We start from the raw sequence: 13,982 nt of genomic DNA, 5'->3' as shown, positions 1-13,982 counted from the left end.
GTCTATAGAAATTTCTGTATTTTACTTGAATACATCATCTACTCTAAATGGCTTTGATTTCCACTCATCTTTGAAAATCAAATGTGGTTTCTTTTCCGCCAAGTGCAAAATCGTCTTTCCTAATTCCGAATTACACCAAGCAAACCACGACCTGGTATAAGCTGCCCCGTTCTTTGAATTGACATTGACACTTTCATGCATAAGACCCGAGCCAGCAGTATTATTCATAACCATGTGTAAACTATTGACAATCTCATTCTCATCATCACTGGTTCTTATTCTCATTAATAGCGACATGGGCCATGCGTTCTTGATTCCAATGTGGGGTCCACCTATGCCTTCGAAATGGAAACCTTTCAAGTAGTAAGGGTTGCCTTGTTTGGACAAGATCATTTTCCTGGTGTTTTGGTAAATTTCATCTGTTGGTGCAGTGTAACCTAGATCAGGGATCGATAATAGTGATGGGATATTGGCGTCATCCATAAATGTAGCACTGCCGTATCCGTCAACTTCGTATGCGTATACTTTGCCGTAGATTGGATGAGTGACAATACCGAATTTTTCAATTCCTGATGTCAATCGGTTGATAAAGTAGTCTGTCTTTTTGATAAACACTTCCAACTCACCACTCATTTTCTCACCTAGCACTTCCTCATTGAGGAAGTTTTTCCTAAGTTTGGTTAGTTCTGTCAACATGTGGATGTTACCCGGAATGAAGAATTGTAAAATTGTAGCATCATCACTAGGTCTGAATGCACTTCTAATCAACCCAGTGCCATAATTCACTGGGTTTCCTACACCACCCAATGGTAAAGTCTCTGAACCAATATTGGTATCTCTTTGGAAAGAATAGTAAAATGGTAAAGCTTGTCCTGTCTCTTCATCAAATGAAGGCTCACTTTCTCTTCGCAACACAATCAAGAGTTTTTCATATGCTCTAAGCCAATAGTTGTTTAGAAACGAAACATCACCATTTGAATTCTCATAAAATTCATTAGTCAATGTTAGGAACGAAGCAAGGGAATCAATTTCATATTTGCATTCAAACACTTGTCGCCAATCTGGTCTTGGATGAACATTGTCAAATGCCGTGTTGCCTGGTTTCACCTTTGATGTAGGTGGTGGATGGAATGCATTACAATAGGGTGAATTGTTGACGTAGTAAGCTTGGGTGTTTATGGCTCCAAGAATCAATTGTTTAAGTTTTTCATCGTACTTGATTAATGGTTGGTAGACTGACAATTGTCTAGCTGCATCACGAAGCCATTCTGCATGGATATCTCCAGTTACGATGAAAGATTGAGGAAGTAATGATTTTCGAAAATGATTATTCGACTCGTGCTCTTCTTTAGTCTTGTGCCATAGTATGGTAGTATCCAACGTATTTGGTAAACAATTCTCCACGAACCTAGCTAAATCAGGATCAGCTATTCTCCGCTTCAACTCATCAATCACCGACTCCACAGCTTCGGACACAAACGTCCGACATTTCGGAGCTGGCCTCATGTAAGGATACCGTTGCACACCTTTAGAAAATGGGGGATGACGATGTTGCGAATAAGTGACGTAATCGGGACAATGTTTCACCTTTTTATCCATTTGTTGAAGAATTTGTTGATCGATTTCTCTAGTGTCAAGTTGGAACGACAGTGAGTCATGGCCTGCTAGTTTGGCAACCTTGTTTTCTTGTGCTGCTTGGAGGTAAGTGACTTCGTCGACGGGACTGGCTAATTTGGTGTCGACGGTGGTGGTGTCTTTGTGCCTGGTGAATAGAGTGTATATGATGAATAAGGATAGCAGGGCTATGACTAGCTTTATATAGTGATGTATCTTGGATTGAGGAACCATAGTGGAGTTGTGTGTATGGACCCTTTGTTGATTGTTTATTGCTACACGGCTTAATTTACATTTTTTTTTCTTTGATACCACACATCAAAACTATATTACACTGTTATATATACATTATTACTACTATTCTACATAAACAGATTACCATATTCAACTGCTCTTGGTTAAATAAACGGCACCAGTTTCGTTATTGAAACTAGTATTGATCAATCCTTTTGATGCAATTGTGTGTATAACACCATTTAATCCATCGGTATTGGCTTCTTCAGACTTTGCTAGTTTCAATATGTCTTCATACCTCGAAGCATGTTGAAGATCAGCAGCAGTAGCAAATGTTTGTAACAACGACTTGACTCTTGGATCGTGAAGAGTTAATCTAGCCCCCACTATTTCAAAATCGGTGTTGTTCCACAACGATTCGAATGATGATAAATCAGCATCGAGGTTGAGAAGATTAAGCAAGTAGAACCTGTTGTACGTCAAGGTGTAGGGGAAATCATCGACAACCGTGGCAGTTGGTGTCCCATTTTCTACCATTTGCATTGCTTCGGTTACGGAAAAGTCAACCACTTCATCGTCTTTGGGTTCCAGCAAATCCGCTTTGTTTAAAGTTCTAACCAGCTGCTCTTGATACAATATATTTGCCAATTTATCCTCGATTAGCTCCACATCACTCCATGGTGCACTTTTCACCAATTGCGAGAAGCTTTGACCATTGGTTCTCATAAAACTCTCACTCTTTAGTGCAAGTGAAAGTAAATCTGGATGTATAACTTTGGTCAATTCATATGGTGGCATAACCTGTCCCGAGTACTTTCCATTCTCCAATCGTGTTCTCTTTCTCATGTCAAAAAAGGGTTGGTTCCATTGATCCATTGATGTTGGCGAAAACAAGTCACATTTTTGCTTAAATATAATCATTATTGGGGCATTCGCCAACCTTTGTAAGTAAAATCTTAGGATATTCTGATGCTGTTTATGCACCAGGAGCGACATGACCGGATTGAAGTATGCCTTAACTGTTGACTCAATAGCTGCATTGTAAACATTATTCTTCTTAGCTATAAAGGAGCCCGGTAGCACTCCCTCCGTTTTCCTAAACTTGGTCTGGTCCTTGAATAGATACTTTGTCTCCTTAAGCTCATTAGGACCAAACTGTATAGGATCTTGAAACAATCGTCGTTCTCTATTTCTATCAATCTTCCAATCTAAACCTTTTCTAGCATTTTTATTGAGAATCGACCATCGTTTATCTCGTAAACTCAGATCAGATGTGTTTCTAAGAAATGACTCGATCTCCTCTGCATATACTGAGTTTTGTTTACGTGAAATAACGTTGTAAAGATCGATCAATCGTCGTACTGTAGGTGGAACTCTTGTTGACATGAAGGTAGTAGAGGTGGCGTGTTTGTTTGTGACTTCTCAGCCATTGAATATAGGGGCAATGCAAAAACAAGTTGGCTGGACCAGAGTACAACTTGCTTGCTGTGATATTGTGATGAGATGAAGCGCCAAAAAAAAAAAAAAAAAAGATGTCATTCAAGCCAGTTGCTATATATTTCTCACTTTAGTCCCCTGAATTTTTACTATTGCTACACACTCTTTTTCTGTTCACCAACCAGTCTACAATGCTTTCCAGATCAATTCGCTCATGTATAAAGAGAATCCCTAAAAGACAACTTCCAATTGCTCGGTCAATTGTTTTAATACCAAGAGCTACTCCATATAATGTCATAACTCCACAACCAGGAGTTTTCGCAGCAAATTATAGCTCCTCCACTCAACCTGATTCCAATGGCAAAGGAGAATTGTTGATTGAGTTCACCTGTAATGTCTGTGACGAAAGGTCAGCTCATAATATGTCGAAGCAAGCTTATGAACATGGTACAGTATTGATTCAATGTCCCGGATGCAAAAGCAGACATTTGATTGCTGATCATTTGGGATTTATCAGAGATGAAAATTTCAATCTTAAAGATTATATTGAAAGTCAAGGAGAGAAATTTGATCATAAGGTGTTGGAATTTGAAAAGATTCCACCAAATTTGGCTCAATCTTCTGGACAAACTGCCAAAGAAGATACTCCAAAGCAAGAAAAAGTTTTGGATCTTGAGACTCCTGATAATGAGGTTATCAAAGATAAGAAGGAGTAAGGTATAGGCGTGTGTATATGAGTATGAATAACTATTATTTATTTTGTAAATTTGGCTTAATTAGGTGTAGATATCGATTGCAAAAACGGCGGTTCAAAAAAAAAATTGAAAAATTCATTGCGCTTGAAAAATTGCTGCAGAATTCTAAAGTCTTCCAAAGAACATTGAAACTGTGATATCTTCCAATAGAATTGATTGGGTGGATATAAAAGACAACGGCCACCACCCATTTATTCAGCATGCTTCAACGAGTTTCCATCAGATCATCTCGCATTTCACGTCCAATTGGAGTGAGATTCAACTCTTCCCTAAAAGATGATGCTCAAAAAACGATCAAAGGTATCAAAGAAGAGTATGACAAGACCAAAGATGCCGCAAATAAAAGAGCCGAGGAGTTGAAGAAATCTGCACAAGAATCAGCAAAGTCTTTAGCAAAGCAATTTGCTCAAGAGAAAACTATCAATGCTGAAGTATTAAACAAGTACAAAAAGCAGTTGGAACAAAAGGCTAAAGAGTTGGGTGTTAACGACTTGAACGAACTTAAAGAAAAGTTTAAGGATAAAATTGAGAAAACCAAGATTGAACTAGGCGCAGAGGACCCATTGAAACAAATCTTGGAATGGGAAAAGCAACAAAAGGAGAAAAGTACCGATGGCAGTGTCATCAATGTCCGTAAAATCGATGAAAAGAAGGCAAAACTTCCATTCAAGGTGCTCAATGATTTTATAGATGTCGACAAAGCCAGGGAGTTGCCAATTGATGATATCAAAATGATTTGGAAACATAGGTTCCTAAATAAAGAGAGAGCTTTACATGCAACATTAGATAATAGGCAATTTGCTGACATCTATGCCAATGCTTATAGGTATCCCAACTTTGTGTTGCCTTTGCCAAAACCACACAATGATGGTTACGAGCTTGAATTTATCCAATGGGCATTTGTTGGTCCAAACACTATTCACTGCATGTTTACCACTTTGGCTGAGTACAAATTGAATAAAGAATTTGCCAGACCGCATACAACTCTTATATTCCATCAAGAGTTTAGTCAAGATAAGGATCTTGTATTGATGAATGGGGTATGTGAGAAAGAAGGTGGATTGTCCATGGATGAAGCACAATTACTTGCTGTTAATTTACAGAGATTTTACAGTGGAAAGTTTCCTCAAATGACTAAATTGTTGAAGCAATTTAACGAAGGTGATGCTGGATTCAATATCGACGAATTGATTAAAGAGGCTACATCTGTATAGACAAAAATGGATGTTTGTTACTTTTTTCCTCTTCCTCTCCCTCTTCCTCGTTTGCCTCCTCTGGTTGCTCTCGTTTTCACTGGCTCCGGATAATACTCATCCTCACTGGTGAGAATTTCATTTTCGTCTTCTGCATATGTGTCTGGATGGGCAGTAGACCTGGCGTGCGATGATCTTGAGGTTGGTGCTTCATGCAAGTCATTGTCAGAATCACTTGAATTCAAAATAATTTCGTTGCTTTTTGTTGCCGTTTTATGACTGCCCCTTCCTTTCGTTTTAGTCTTTGCTGCAGCACCCTCCGCTTCCAAATTCAACTGCGCATACTTTCCTTCTTTCAATTGCAAGAGAATTTGCTTGAATGCATTTCTGGTGTGGTTTTCATCTTCAATGCCGTGAAACTCCTGATCGTCAACATCAACACTGAGCAACATCTTTGTCTCTTTCTTGATTTCCGAATTGATATACTGATTCAAACTATACTTGTCATCATTATCCACATACTTTTTAACAGCTTCATTCAACCCCGCCTCGGGAATCAATGTCAACTGAGTCTGCTTTAAGAAATCACTAACAATATCCTGAAGAGCCAATTCGGTGGTGTTCTTTTCACTCTCTTCAATCATATCATCACTAAACTTTGTCTTTTTTCTCAATATGTCGGGGGCTTGTTGTGATTTCTTTTTGTAAAACTGAACAACATCATTTACGTTGGCAATCCTCCCAACAAATTGATTTGAAAATCTTCGAACATTTTCAATTTCATATCCTCCGCTATATTCAACCCTAAGACGAATCAAGGGCAAGGGTATACCATGTGCATGCTCATGCTCCTCCCCACCATTGGCCGATTCCAACTCTGGATGGCTTTGCAAGTATGAATTGTTTGCCATTTCTATTGCTTTCTCAACTTCGTTTGTCAAGAATGCAATAACATCCGCTTTCGTTGCAACTCCTGGAGCTAAATCAGTCTTCAGAAGCACAATCTCCCTCAATACAAACGGTCTCACTGTTTTCAACTCCATGGGCTCTAACGAGTAGTCATTTCCCCTTATGCTTATTATAAATACCTTCTTATCTGGCACTTCTCCTTCGCATAGGGATGTTGCAATTGAAGAACCAGCTTGTAGCACGTCAAATGACGTTTCTGGATTATGTACAGGATATGGAATGCATTCATGTTCATGACCCCAAAGTATAAAATCAAGAAAATGAGGTAGGAAGTTCTCAGGTATACATGAACTAAAAGTGTGCATGGCATGGTTTTGATGGATGGCAAAGAAATTAAACCATTTGTCTGTATCCACTCCTGGTCTCTCAAATTTCACTTTCCCATCTCGAAAGAGCCGGTGTAGCCTTTCATCTCGTACATTCGACATCCCATATAGGGCTAATTTCGTGTTTCCCTTTTCAAATAATATAGGCTTAACAGTAATTGCATCGGAATCCTTAACTTTCCCAAAATAGTTGACTAACCCTGAAACAGCCAACACGTCAAGAGCCAGAAGTAGCCCATCTCCTGTGGCGTCATCATGGTTTCCACTGATAGCAAACACTGGTATCGATATGTTTAAATTGGGATCTTCATAATTGACTTCATCGACACCGTTAAACATTGTTGTTGAAGGGTCACTCAACAACTCCAACTGGCACGCTTTTTCACCCATACAGTTGGATCTCAATGATTTCATAACATAATACATTGACTTTTTTGTTGGCTTGTTGATGTGGAATAAGTCGCCCCCTTGTACTAACATATCCACGTCTTGATCTCTGGCTATTTGCGTAATCTCATCGAATGTCTTCCATCCGTCATTACCTCTAATTGGATCATTCTCAAAGCATCCGACGTGATTGTCTGTTGTTAGAAGGATTCGAATAGTATCAGGCCCGTTCTCAAGATATTCAACCAAAGGCATCTGAAGCAATTGGGGTTTTGACGTTGTGATAAAAGAAAGTTCCAAAACGCGAAGTAAATCATCACACACGATAAACGCACACCATATTGAGTGCACCGCTATTATACGTTCATCCATGAAAGAGCTATCTATATCACTGGAATTGGAAACGAGGCAACAGGATGAATTGAACAGCATTGAGTCGATATACGGCGACATCTTCAAAGACATCACACCAAAGGAGCTAATATGGAACAAAAAGCCCAATCCTCATTTCCAAGTGTTTCTATCCTCATCAGAGAACAAAGACAATCCAACAGTGTCAATCACTTTGGATATAGAGTTTACCCCAACTTATCCACTATCATCACCAAAGGTTAAATTTCTCAACCCGCAAAATTTATTAAAGGCCCACGTAGCTCGTCTAAAGCAAAAGTCCGAAGAACTAATCAAGGAGTATGAACATGAAGAGGTTTCTTTTGCTATAATATCCGAACTGAAATTTATTTTGGATGATATACAAGCTGTTACGACAAAAGTACTATCGTTGGAAGAGGAAAGAGAAGAAAGACTTCGCAATGAACGTAAAGCTTTGGAGGAGCTTGAAGCTAAGCAACAGCAGGAGTTGGAGTCTGCTACCATAAAACGAAGTAAGGAGCTCAGCAAGCAAATACAACAAATAAAGACCGAATTGGATGAGGATGTTGATGACGAGGAAGAAGAAGTTGAAGTTGCACCAATTCCCAATGACAAGGATAATTATTTCATCTTCGACAACGAGTTGGAAGATGTTTTACCCAATTGCAGACGGAGGTATAAGTTTAAAGCTGTCCAGGGATTCATCAGATATACCAAAAGGGGTCTTTTTAGCTCAATAGGGAAGGAGTTTATTGTGAAACCGTTTGTGAGTGATGTTGTCAAAGCTGAAGCGGACAAGCACGGTCATGAGCTCAATTACCTTTTGACTGAGATTGATCTTAACAACCAATTTTGGCAAAAGGATGCTGGGAAGAATGAAGTCCAAGACTTGGAGAAAGAGTTACAATCTTGCGTCAACATGAATAATCCTCACACTTTAAAATTGATTGGTTTTCAAATAGACAAACACAATGGGTGGAAAGTTCGATTGTTAACTGAATTCTCCTTTGTTTCGGAAACTTTGTTTGATATTATGCCATCCAAGGGGCATGTTAGTTTACCAATGGCAAGAATATGGTTAATGAACTTAATTCCTGTTTTGGAACAGTTACACAACGGTGGGTTAATACATAAGCAACTTACTCCATTTACAATTTTCTTGCTAGATCAGGATCGTGTGGGTCAAGGCAATTCATTTACAGATGCGTCTACTGCAAACTCTTTTGACAATGACAATGGTAAAATTATAAAATTGGCGCATCCTTCTTACGGGTATAGACTTTTGAAAATGTTAGCGTCTCATCCTAATTCAGGAAGTGATAAGTTTCGCAAAGATAGAAATAAGAACCCCGACGCATGGACTCCTCCAGAAGTGAAGCAAACAGGAATTTACAATCAGAAGTCGGATGTTTGGGACTTGGGTGTGCTTCTACTACGACTAGTTGTTGGAAAAGATGCATTGGTAAAAGAATTTCCAACCCCAGATGAATTTAATAAAAAGTTTTTTGAAAAAACAAAGTTTGATCGTGATGAGTACGCTGAACAGATTTACGATTTGTTGACCAAGTTGTTGCAAGCCAAATACACAAAGAGACCTACGCTATTGGAATTAAATGCAGCAAAGTTTTTGCGTGACGGACCAGTTTTGAAACCTCAAGAAAGAGGTGAACTTTTGGGACAACATAATAGAGGAAATCGAGATGAAACCGTTGGAAGAACTGTGCATGATGTTCCCAGTGCTCAAATGTACAACAGTGCAGGGCAAGCACATAGTCTGGAGACAAGGGGTAACAGTCGATATGAAAGAGATTTTGAAGAGATTGGTAGATTAGGTAAAGGTGGTTTTGGTGATGTTGTGAAGGCCAGAAACAGAATGGAGGGTACTTATTACGCCGTAAAGAAAATCAAACACCGAGCAAACAAACTTGATTCTTTGTTGAGTGAAGTGCTATCATTGGCTCGACTAAACCACCAATACATTGTGAGGTACTATGGTACATGGGTTGAAGAGTTGGAGGAGAATACAGAATCAACAGCAGATGGAAAGATTGCTCCTATTTCTGAAGAAGTTTCAGAATCTAGTGACGATGAGTCGGCTACTGATGCCTCTGATTTGAGCTATGTGAATCACTCATCGTCATTTTTGGCTACTCGAACTAGCTCATTTCAGATTGATTATATCTCAAACTCATTTGATCCAAGGATTGACTTTGACGATGATTCTTTACAACGGCAAGATAACACCTCCGAAGATGTTTTTGAGTTTGCCCATTCAACAGACGCGGATGATTCCACTGAAGAAAGCACCGAACCTTCCAATGTGCAGAAGTATGACAACTCAGCAGATGCAATGTCGGAGAGAAAGACACACACAGTCTATCCCAGATCTATTCTTTACATACAGATGGAGTTTTGTGAAAACAATACGCTATTGAATCTTATTGAACAAGGGCTTCCAAATAACCCGAGCGAATATTGGAGGCTATTCCGTCAATTGCTTGAAGCTGTTTCCTACATCCACAGTGAAGGCTTTATCCATAGAGATTTAAAACCCATGAATGTTTTCATTGACAAGTCCAATAACATCAAGGTCGGTGACTTTGGTTTGGCAAAGAATTCGCAGTTCTTGTCGGCAGCTCCCATCACCGAACAAATATCAGAAAAAGTTGATGCTGTTGCAAACAAGAATGGTGATTTATCGACAGTAGTGGGGACAGTTTTCTACACTGCACCAGAAGTGTCATCGGGAAATTACGACGAAAAAGTGGACTTGTTTTCCTTGGGAGTTATATTTTTCGAAATGTGTTATCCTCTATCAACGGGTATGGAAAGAGCTCTAACTCTTAATCAATTGAGACAACGTCAATACCCAGAAGCATGGAAAGGTGTCCAGGAAAAGCAAATCGTGCATCAACTACTTGACCCGGACCCAAAAGCAAGACCTGGAGCAGCCGAGCTTCTACAAAGTGGTCGATTACCAGTTGAGCATCAAGATCAAGTGATACAAGAAGCTTTAAAGTCTTTAGCTGACCCCGCGTCACCTTGGCAACAACAAGTGAGAGAAGCGTTGTTCAATCAACCATATTCATTGGCAAAGGACCTCCTATTTGACAGCAATAGAGAGACTTCAAGTAGCTCAACCAGCGACTACCTTTTATTTAGCAAAATTGTGGATGAATTGACTGCGCTTTTCCACAAGCATGGTGCGGTGAAAAACATGAGCATGAATTTGGTCTTGCCTAGAATACCAGCACAACCGAAGGACCAAGTGTATGAGTTTCTCGATAGAGGTGGTTCTGTTATCACTTTACCATACGATTTGGTTGTTCCAGCCGCACGTTTTGTCAGCAAAAATGAAGTGAACGTGCCTAAATTCTATCGTCATGACTTTGTTTATCGACCAAGTTTACGAGGCATTGGCATGCCTGAAAAGTACAGTGCGATGAATTTCAACATTACTTGTCAGTCAGATCGAGAAGTTATTGCCAATGATGCTGAGTGTTTAAAAGTTGCAGACGAAGTGATGCATATGATTCCCCAAATACCAGCACGTAAAATCATCTTTTTAAATCACTATGATATTCTTGATGCTGTTGTATCGTTTGTGTTTGGAAACACTAAATTGGATGACCAAGTCAAATGGGGAGTTTTTGCAGTGTTATCCCAGTTGGGAATTGACAAGTCAGTTGATGAGGTTAAGAAGTATCTTCGAGAAGAATTCCAAATCCCGAGAACAGTAATCGAGGATCTTTTACTGAATTTCAATTTCACTTGCTCCTTACCTGAAGCGAGGCAGAAATTGCAAAAGTTAATGATTGATTCTCCTCAGTTGATAAAAGTTGAGAAATCTTTTGCTTACTTATCCAAAGTGCAAGGTATTCTTAATCAATTTGAGAGAAAGTCGGAAATGCTATTCAACCCATTGTATAATTATGATAACCGGTACTATCGTCATGGTATTATGTTCCAGGCTGTCTTTAAAGGTGACAAATCGAAAAGGTATAACAGACTTATAACTGGAGGCAGATTCGATGCTTTGATTAGGTCATTCACCGACGTATCAGTCACTGGGTCAAAGACATTTAAACCAAACAAACTACATTGCGTGGGGTTCACCTTGACAACATCGTTCTTGTTTGCATTAATGAGGAATATAATGTCACGGAAATTTGTAAAGAATGATTTTACAAAATGGAAAGGAAGTCGTTGTGATGTCTTGGTCAGCTCTACACAGCAAGAATTTGTTGACTTATGTGGCTACGAAGTTTTAGGTAAATTGTGGCTCAAAAACGTCAGTGCTGATATTATTTCTGCTAGATCACAAGATGATTTACTACATGAAGCTTCAATAGTTGGCGCTTCTTGGATAGTTTTGATTAGACAAGGCCAGCAACTTGCTAGAAAATCCAAAAAATCGTCAAACTATAAACCTCTCAAGGTGAAGAATGTGGTTTCTGGTAAGGATATCGATTTAGATAGCTATGAGGAGCTAGTGAATTACTTGACGTCAGAGCTTGGCGGTAGTGAAGATGATATCGAGGAAGAGTCCGCACCAGGACCTAATCAACCCGAGGATGACACTCTTGCTATTGAACAATTGGATTCCATTGATTTGAATCAAAAGATAATTGTGGTTAATAACGAAGCTCCAAGAGGTCGAAAGAATAATAAACGAGAAAAATGGGAGGTTGAAACGAATGCCAAAACAATTGGATCTCAAGTTGTTCAAAAACTTGCTCAGGGTCCTGTTCTCACATTTGATGTTCGTGACGAAGTTATTGATATGATTAGTATTACTTCTATTCATCAACAAGAGGAATGGGTTAGAAAAGTGCTTTTTAGTGCAAACAATTTACCAAAGAGTTTTGCCATGAATATACATAGTAGTTTGGTTAAAGAGGCGGCTAAGGGACACAGTTGGTGTATTTTAGTGGCATCCAGAACATCTCACTCGGCTATAGTTGACTTGAGAAGATAAATCATTATTAGCATTGTCTTATATAGCATACCTACAAAGGCAAGGATGCAATGCGCTCCTTATTTTTAAATTTCCAATCCCAATACTCTTGCAATCTCAATTTTCCGTAATCGGCATAGTCAAAGTCAATATTTGAAAGCTCGCTCTGAATCATGGCCCAGATACCCCAGTAAAACCCAGGTAATCCATAAAACATAGATACTTCATTGATCAAGGATTCGACATCTTCAGAGCTACTGCCGAGATAACTCTCACACCATTTCACAATAACTGGGTTCGAAGTGGATGGTTCGGGGACGGCATCTCGGTTACAGTTGAAACCTTGCCACTCTGCCAAATGGTTGGCAATATCAAAACCTCTTGGTGCTGGAAGCATATATTCATAGTCAATAAATTTGATGGGATTTTGCTGAACTGACGGTAGAGCGTTTTCATGTGAAAATTGGGAATCGAGATCATCGGGAATAATCACATTACCCGATAACAAGTCGCAGTGACAAGACACAATTGGCGAATTTGCCGCTTCAAGAACAGCTTTCAACCAATGGAATTCTTTCTTGATCACTTCTTTTAAATTTCCCTCGTTAACATCCCCTTCCAAATGTTGTTGGAATGACGCTATCAACTCCGGATTGATAGGAACAATTTCGATCCAATCATCGATCAATTCCCAGATATTGGAAATAAACCGTTTCTTTTGACTCGGCTTCTTTTTGCTAGTGGAGTTTCTTCTAGCTCCAATTCGTAATGTTCGTATTTTGTCAATACCTTCTTCAATCAACTTGTGATTCAATGACTTGTGCCAGTTGCCTAATTGTTGTGCAATGAGAGGAAACAAAGTGTTGTTACTCAACTCTTCTGGTTTCAATGATCTTCCCGAGAGGTACCCATAAATGAGTCCATTTTTGAACCTGCAATATACATTAGGTGCCAAATCGATTGAGTTGAGGATCAAGTGGGAGATAAACTCTCTATGCCTATCAATAATCAAATTTGTACCGTGTCCATATACTCGAATCAAAACTGTAGTTTCGTTGTTGTAGGTGCATGAAAGAAGCATATTTGTGATACCTCCAGTAAGTTGTGTTATTTCAAGTAGTTTAATGTTTTCCCATTGCGGAAAAACTCTCACAATTAGCCTCTTTAACTGAGCAAAATCGGTTTCAAGGTTTTCGGCAAGGTTTATAACATACTTGGGAAAGTATAAACATGTTTTTTTGGGAGGGCTCTCCACTGGGCTTGGTGATGGTGATCTTGAGGTTGCCGACTGTTCTAACTGAGAAATTGGATCAGCTCCTGGGGTAAGCAAGTGGTTACTTATTGGACTAGTCTGACTGGTATTTGCTTCTGTTTCAATATCGGAATTGGACGGATTGTTCAATGAGTAAAGGAAATTCTTGTTCTTCAAATAGAGTTTATCCGGTAAGTAGTCGGCATCATACTTCAACAAAGGTGTCTTTTGGAAAATTTTTGATTTTTTATCATCCTCTTCATCCGAATCGTCATCTATTGGTCGAAAATGCACCTTTTGGTCAGATATGTAGCAATATGCGGCTGGATGAAATTCGTCAGTTGAACCTTGTTTATCCTGAGTATCGTTAAGCTTGGTCTTTGTGGATGCAGGTTTTGATTCATGTAATGTTGCACCACCGTTTGCAACCAGTTCACCTTCAAATGTACTCATTTAGTCTCCTATATTTGACTTATCAAAGGGCAC

At 39.2% G+C, this 13,982-nt stretch overlaps 7 protein-coding genes across 7 annotated transcripts; 3 read left to right on the top strand and 4 right to left on the bottom strand. All coding sequences in view use genetic code 12, as the record gives it.

Annotated features, from left to right (window-relative positions):
* Positions 1-21: 21 nt before the first annotated feature.
* I9W82_004253 (uncharacterized protein) lies at positions 22-1,848 on the bottom strand (the record flags this gene model as incomplete). The annotated part of the gene is made up of 1 exon (XM_067693306.1): positions 22-1,848. One exon carries the CDS (start codon positions 1,846-1,848, stop codon positions 22-24), a length of 1,827 nt encoding a protein of 608 aa, XP_067547041.1.
* A 150-nt stretch (positions 1,849-1,998) lies between these two features.
* I9W82_004252 (uncharacterized protein) lies at positions 1,999-3,234 on the bottom strand (the record flags this gene model as incomplete). The annotated part of the gene is made up of 1 exon (XM_067693305.1): positions 1,999-3,234. One exon carries the CDS (start codon positions 3,232-3,234, stop codon positions 1,999-2,001), a length of 1,236 nt encoding a protein of 411 aa, XP_067547040.1.
* Positions 3,235-3,476: 242 nt separating this feature from the next.
* On the top strand, positions 3,477-4,001 carry I9W82_004251 (uncharacterized protein; the record flags this gene model as incomplete). The annotated part of the gene is made up of 1 exon (XM_067693304.1): positions 3,477-4,001. The coding sequence occupies one exon, from the start codon at positions 3,477-3,479 to the stop codon at positions 3,999-4,001; it is 525 nt and encodes a 174-aa protein (XP_067547039.1).
* A 239-nt stretch (positions 4,002-4,240) lies between these two features.
* On the top strand, positions 4,241-5,254 carry I9W82_004250 (uncharacterized protein; the record flags this gene model as incomplete). Its single annotated transcript, XM_067693303.1, has 1 exon — positions 4,241-5,254. One exon carries the CDS (start codon positions 4,241-4,243, stop codon positions 5,252-5,254), a length of 1,014 nt encoding a protein of 337 aa, XP_067547038.1.
* Positions 5,255-5,271: 17 nt separating this feature from the next.
* On the bottom strand, positions 5,272-7,170 carry MRE11 (MRX complex nuclease subunit; the record flags this gene model as incomplete). The annotated part of the gene is made up of 1 exon (XM_067693301.1): positions 5,272-7,170. The coding sequence occupies one exon, from the start codon at positions 7,168-7,170 to the stop codon at positions 5,272-5,274; it is 1,899 nt and encodes a 632-aa protein (XP_067547037.1).
* A 115-nt stretch (positions 7,171-7,285) lies between these two features.
* GCN2 (serine/threonine-protein kinase) lies at positions 7,286-12,265 on the top strand (the record flags this gene model as incomplete). Its single annotated transcript, XM_067693300.1, has 1 exon — positions 7,286-12,265. The coding sequence occupies one exon, from the start codon at positions 7,286-7,288 to the stop codon at positions 12,263-12,265; it is 4,980 nt and encodes a 1,659-aa protein (XP_067547036.1).
* A 31-nt stretch (positions 12,266-12,296) lies between these two features.
* Positions 12,297-13,949, bottom strand: I9W82_004247 (uncharacterized protein; the record flags this gene model as incomplete). Its single annotated transcript, XM_067693299.1, has 1 exon — positions 12,297-13,949. One exon carries the CDS (start codon positions 13,947-13,949, stop codon positions 12,297-12,299), a length of 1,653 nt encoding a protein of 550 aa, XP_067547035.1.
* Between the last annotated feature and the right edge of the window lie 33 nt (positions 13,950-13,982).

This window comes from Candida metapsilosis (assembly GCF_017655625.1).
Source record: "Candida metapsilosis strain BP57 chromosome Unknown scaffold6, whole genome shotgun sequence".
Lineage (NCBI taxonomy): Eukaryota > Fungi > Ascomycota > Pichiomycetes > Serinales > Debaryomycetaceae > Lodderomyces > Lodderomyces metapsilosis.
Note: the sequence above shows the minus strand (reverse complement) of the source record. Positions and strands in the feature narration are given on the sequence as shown.